The 6,000-nt window shown below is 68.0% G+C and overlaps 1 protein-coding gene across 6 annotated transcripts in view; it reads right to left on the bottom strand.

The window, feature by feature from the left end:
• Positions 1-1,022: 1,022 nt before the first annotated feature.
• SBF1 (SET binding factor 1) overlaps positions 1,023-6,000 on the bottom strand; it is a 63,659-nt gene continuing 58,681 nt past the window's right edge. For all 6 annotated transcript variants that reach the window (XM_041720728.2, XM_041720733.2, XM_041720735.2 and 3 more), the window contains 10 exons: positions 5,527-5,628; positions 5,269-5,454; positions 4,871-4,997; positions 4,666-4,796; positions 3,919-4,152; positions 3,112-3,222; positions 2,707-2,918; positions 2,492-2,579; positions 2,190-2,321; positions 1,023-2,108 (listed from right to left, as the gene is read on the bottom strand). In XM_041720728.2, the coding sequence (XP_041576662.2) occupies positions 2,010-2,108; positions 2,190-2,321; positions 2,492-2,579; positions 2,707-2,918; positions 3,112-3,222; positions 3,919-4,152; positions 4,666-4,796; positions 4,871-4,997; positions 5,269-5,454; positions 5,527-5,628 (1,422 nt within the window). In that variant the 3' untranslated portion in view covers positions 1,023-2,009. The remainder of the gene's footprint in view (positions 2,109-2,189; positions 2,322-2,491; positions 2,580-2,706; positions 2,919-3,111; positions 3,223-3,918; positions 4,153-4,665; positions 4,797-4,870; positions 4,998-5,268; positions 5,455-5,526; positions 5,629-6,000) is intronic.

Below are 6,000 nucleotides of genomic sequence, written 5' to 3'. Positions count from 1 at the left end.
ATTAAATTCCGTTAGTTCTCTTTATAGAATAACCTTTTCCTCTAGGCACAAATACAATACAAGGACTCTGCGTGTTTGACACAATGTACAGAAACTTCAATAATCTACAACTGCTCAGGTAAGTTACAAAACCTCCGTGTTACACCTGCACAGCCAGGATGGGACAGAGGGACGGGGCGACTGTACAAAGAGCTCTGCACTGAAATAAAACGCTGGACTTTAAAAACGAGACGGGTGGAGGGGCTGGCCGAGCTGGGGGGTCAGTCCTGGGGGTGCTGGGGGGTCCCGGGTGGCCGTGGGGCCGCAGTGACCCCACGGTGCCCTCTGGGGTCCCCCCGTGCCGAACCCCCAGTTCACAGCAGTGCGGGGTGGGGGGGCTGCAGGAGCCCCTTCGGTACCGAGAGCCACCCCCGGCACCGAGGGGCAGCAGCAGAGGGGACAGCGGGGCTGGGACAGGGACAGGGGACAGGGACAGGGACAGCAGGGCTGGGACAGGGACAGGGACAGGGACGGGGACAGGGGGGCTGGGACAGGGACAGGGACGGGGACAGGGACAGGGGGGCTGGGACGGGGACAGGGACAGGGACAGGGACAGGGACAGGGACAGTGGGGCTGGGACAGGGACAGGGACGGGGACAGGGACAGTGGGGCTGGGACAGGGACAGGGGGGCTGGGACAGGGACAGGGACAGGGGGGCTGGGACAGGGACAGGGACAGTGGGGCTGGGACTGGGACAGGGGGCTGGGACAGGGACAGGGACAGGGGGGCTGGGACAGGGACAGGGACAGGGGGGCTGGGACAGGGACAGGGGGGCTGGGACAGCAGGGCTGGGACAGGGACAGGGACAGTGGGGCCGGGACAGGGACAGGGACAGTGGGGCCGGGACAGGGACAGGGACGGGGACAGGGACAGTGGGACAAGGGACAAGGACAGGGGGGCTGGGACAGGGACAGCGGGGCCGGGACAGGGACAGGGACGAGGACAGGGACAGGAGCTGCTCCCTCGGGCCCCCCACCCGGCTGGGCACAGGCAGAGCACAAAAGGGACACCTGGGGCAGGGTTGGAGGGAGGAGAGCCCTGAGGGCTGGGGGTGTGACCTGTGCAAAAGAGACCCTGCAGAGACCAGGTGGCACTTGCAGGGCCACTGTCCCAGCCCTGTGTGGCTTCAGCCAGAGGGGATCCTCATCCCCTGGGAGGGGACAGAGGGACACCCAGGAGGCTGCAGCGTTTGGCACCTCCCGCAGGGAATGTGCCCCCCGGGACAGCCAGCCTGGAGGTAGAGACTGTCCCAGCCAGGACAGGCACCCCCCGGCCCGAGGAGCCTCCTGCCCATGGGAGCAGAGCGGCCACGGCCACGCTCCCCCCAGGGACACGGAGCCAGCGCCTGCAGCATCCCAACATTCCCATCATTGCCCTTGTTCCTGTGTACAGCTGGGAGCGGCTCCACGGGATGGTCCGGTACTCCTGCGCTGTCCCCTCTGCCATCCCGAGCTGCAGTCCCCTCTGCCATCCCCTGAGCTGCAGTCCCCTCTGCCACCCCCTCAGCTGAGGGCTCTGTCCCCTCTGCCATCGAGCTGCAGGTCCCGGCTCCAGCGGGACAGGAGCGGAGCCCCGGAGTCGCTCCCAGGCCGGGAGGGGCAGGGCAGGGTCCAGGGGGCTCTGGCAGACATGCAGGGGAGCAGGACCAAGGGCAGGACGAGGGGGTAGCTCTGCCTCCCCCAGCAGTGTGGGGTGGGGGCGTGGGGCGCAGGACCCCCGCCCAGGGAGCGGGGCCGGGGCACACGGAGGACACGGGGTCACGACACGGCTCAGACGGGGCTGGGGGCGGGACGGGGCCCCCGCCCGCTTCAACGCGAGGAATCCCTCCCGGTGCCACCCGCCCCGGGCACGGGAGGAAGGGCCGCTCCTCCTCTCCCTCAGTCCCGGGCTCGGCCTGGAGCCTGGCGCTGCCTGTGCTGCCGCTGCAGGCCCGGCAGCCGTGCCTGGAATCGCGGCTCCGCGAGCCGGGCTCACGCGTCCGACAGGCAGCTCTGGATGCGGTCGATCCACTGCTGGGCCAGCTGCACGTCCTGGGCGCAGAAATTGTAAACTCGTTTCGTCGTCTTCAGCTGCGGGCAGAGAGAGGCGGGGTGAGGCACGGCCCGCGGCGAGCGGAGCGGAGTCCCGGGGCCAGCCCTGGGGACACTCACGTCGAAGAAAGCTTTCTCGTCCACCGTCTTGGGGGCCCCCATGGTGGGGGTCCCCGGGGTGATGGACTCCACCTCGGCCAGGTCGATGACCCCCTTGCACTCCGTGTCCATCCGGCTGTCGTAGTACCGCAGCTGCGGGAGAGCGGGCTCAGGGCAGGGCAGGGACGGGATGGGATCCACGGCGTGGGATCCATGGGATGGGATCCATGGGATGGGATGGGATGGGATCCACGGCGTGGGATCCATGGGATGGGGTGGGATGGGACAGAGACACAGGACAGACCCCGGGGCCCACCCAGTACCTGATGTTTGGTTTTATCCAGCACGAACCACCGAGACTTCCAGGGTTTCATGAAGGCGCCTTTCTTGTACAGAGACCCCTCGTAGGACCTGCGGGGCAGGAAGGGGTTGGAACAGCGGGGTCAGGGATGGGAACCCACCGGGATCCACGTCCTGTCCCGCCTGGGGGGATCCCCCTCCCACTGCCCCTTCCCAGCCCCTTCCCAGCCCCGCCTGCCTGTTCTCGCTCTCGGACATCTGGAACTGGCTGTAGAGGGTGGAGGTGCTGCGGCGGCCGCCCGGCTTCCTGCTGGACGGGGTGGAGGTGCTGCTGGTGTCGCTGTCCAGGCTGAGGTTGAGCGTGGAGCCCACCCCGCTCTCCTGCAGGTACACGCCCAGCGAGCGCCGGTGGTGGGACAGCCCCGAGGACATCAGCAAGGAGCTGGGGGTCTGCGGGGAGGGACAGCGTGAGGGGGCTGGGGCTGAGCAGCAGCAGCAGCAGCAGCCTGTCACACCTCTGTCACAGTCCTGTCACAGCTCCCACCACACCCTGTCACACATCACAGCCACAGCCACACCCTGTCACACCCTGTCACATCCTGTGACAGTGCCTGGCACAGCCCTGTCACGCCCTGTCACCTACCCTGCTGCCGTCCTGCCTCCCCTCTGTGCGCTGGGACGCTTTCACCTTGTCCCACGTGTCCTTCCAGCGCTCCGGGACCTGCCCCAGCTCCATCTCCAGGTTGTGCAGCTCCTGTGGGGGGGATTCCGGCATCAGCCCCGGGAGGGACAAAACCCCTGGGGCCACTGTCCCTGTGCCGGGGCCGCTGTCCCTGTCCCGCGGTCACTGTCCCTGTGCCGGGGTCACTGTCCCTGTCCTGGGGTCACTGTCCCTGTGCCGAGGTCACTGTCCCTGTCCTGGGGTCACTGTCCCTGTCCCGGGGTCGCTGTCCCTGTCCTGGGGTCACTGTCCCTGTCCCGGGGTCGCTGTCCCTGTCCCGGGGTCGCTGTCCCTGTGCCGGGGTCACTGTCCCTGTCCCAGGGTCACTGTCCCTGTCCCGAGGTCACTGTCCCTGTCCCGGGGTCACTGTCCCTGTCCCGGGGTCGCTGTCCCTGTGCCGGGGTCACTGTCCCTGTCCCGAGGTCACTGTCCCTGTCCCGGGGTCACTGTCCCTGTGCCGGGGTCGCTGTCCCTGTGCCGGGGTCACTGTCCCTGTCCCAGGGTCACTGTCCCTGTCCCGAGGTCACTGTCCCTGTCCCGGGGTCACTGTCCCTGTCCCGGGGTCGCTGTCCCTGTGCCGGGGTCACTGTCCCTGTCCCGGGGTCACTGTCCCTGTCCCGGGGTCGCTGTCCCTGTGCCGGGGTCACTGTCCCTGTCCCGGGGTCACTGTCCCTGTCCCGGGGTCCCTGTCCCGGGGTCACTGTCCCTGTCCCGGGGCAGCGATGCCACCTCGAGCAGTTTGGAGATGGCGTCGGGCTCCACGCGGCTGCGGTTGTCGTAGCAGGGCCAGATGATGCGGCGCTTGCTCTGCGGGGCCGCCGTGTCCTGCCGCTCCGGCTCCTCCGCCGGCTCCGGCGGCCCCTGCGCCAGCTCCCAGTCGTACGGGGGGCCCTCGGACAGCGTCTCCTCCGTGTAGTAATCCCACACCTTCAGGTTGGAGATGTTGCTGTACGGCCTCAGCACCTGGGAAGGGGCGGGGGTGGCTCAGGACGGGCAGCAGGGACAGGCTGGACATTCCCGGCCAGACCAAGGGGACAGAGTGTCCACATGGAGCGCTGGGAGTGCCCAGCCTGGAGAGGAGAAGGATCCAGGAGAGCTTCCAGCACATTCCAGGGCCTGGAGGGGCTCCAGGAGAGCTGCAGAGGGACTGGGGACAAGGCCTGCAGGGACAGGACACAGGGAATGGCTCCCACTGCCAGAGGGCAGCCATGGATGGGAGATTGGGAATGAGGAATTCCTGGCTGGGCTGGGATTGCCAGAGCAGCTGGGGCTGCCCCTGGATCCCTGGCAGTGCCAAGGCCAGGCTGGACACTGGGGCTGGAGCAGCCTGGGACAGTGGGAGGTGTCCCTGCCATGGCAGGGTGGCACTGGAGGGGCTCTGGGGTCCCTTCCCAGTGGGCAAATCCCAAATCCAGCTGCTCCTTCAGGAAGGATCCTGGGGTGCTCCCAGGTGCTCCAGGCACCCCCAGCTCTCACCTCCCCGTCCTCAGGTGCGTACAGGTAGTTGAAGAAGATGGGCGCCTTCTTGTTGAGGCGGTCGATGTAATCCCAGATGGATTTGGAGACCTGCTGGCCCTTCCGCTCGCCCTTCTCCTCGTACAGGAGCCCTGGGGGACAGAGGGGACAGCGGGTGTGACAGGGCAGGGCAGGTGCCACCCCCGGCCCCGCACGCCGCACTCACCCAGCTCGATGCGCTCGTAGTCCGAGTCCAGCAGGAATGTCCGGAAGCGGTTGGAAATGTAGTGGTAGCTGAGGAACTTCAGGTAGTACTGGCTGAACTCGAACTCCATGGGGAACTGCAGGTGGATCTGTGGGAGAGCCCCGGGATGGCTGGGATTCATGGGCAGGGGGTGGCCTGGGCCCTCCCCGGGGCGCTCCCGGGGTGCTCCCGGGGCTCGGGGGTCCCACCCACGGGTGCTCAGGGGTCCCGGTGGACACTTGGGGCTTCCAGTAGGCACTGAGGGGTCCCTCTGGGTGCTGGGGCTCCCACTGGACACTCATGGACTTGGGGGCTCTTGGGGGGCACCCAGGGGTCACCCCGGTCACTCGGGGGTCCCCGGCCCGGGTCCCGGGGCTCACCTGGTGCACACAGTCCAGGAACTGGAGGAAGATGGGGGCGAAGCCGCTGCTCTGCCCCGCCAGGGTCTGGGCGCCGCGGTGGCTGAAGCGGTGGCCGAAGGACAGCCACTCCTTCTCCACCAGCAGCCGGAAGCCCTCCAGCGTGCGGTAGTAGGGGTCGGACAGGAGCTGCACCAGGGACACCACCTGCGGGGACAGGGGGCTCCAGGAGCTGTGGGGGGACGGCCACGGGCCACCCCGGCCACCGCCGGCTCTCACCTGGGTGGTGATGTCCCAGCCGTCCTCCAGACTGACCAGCACGGACGAGCCCGTGTCCAGCAGCTCCACCACCAGCACCGAGATCTGCAGGATCTTGTGGATCTGCCAAGGGCAGGGCCAGGAGTGAGGAGGGCACGGGGTGGCCGTGGGTGCAGTGTGCCCTTCTCCGGAGCGAGGCCACGCTCGGGGGTCACAGGGGCCACCACCAGCGCTCGGACACGGCAACAGGACAGGGGACCCTCACCCCTCCAGAGTGGGACCCCTCCCATGGCTCCACATTGGGCCGGTCCCCCTGCCCAGCTCAGCCTGGCACTGCCCCGTCCCAGCCTGGCACTGCCCCGTCCCAGCCTGGCACTGCCCCGGCCCAGCCCCTCTGGAGCACCCCGCAGGTCCTGCCCAGCATTGCTGCCCAGAGCTGTGTCCAGCACCACAGAGCTGAGCTCTGCATTGTCCCACCTTGTCCCTCACAGCCCC

The sequence above is a fragment of the Taeniopygia guttata genome, chromosome 1A (genome assembly GCF_048771995.1).
Source record: "Taeniopygia guttata chromosome 1A, bTaeGut7.mat, whole genome shotgun sequence".
Taxonomy (NCBI): domain Eukaryota; kingdom Metazoa; phylum Chordata; class Aves; order Passeriformes; family Estrildidae; genus Taeniopygia; species Taeniopygia guttata.
The sequence above is the reverse complement of the archived record's forward strand: the minus strand, read 5'-3'. Positions and strand labels throughout refer to the sequence as shown.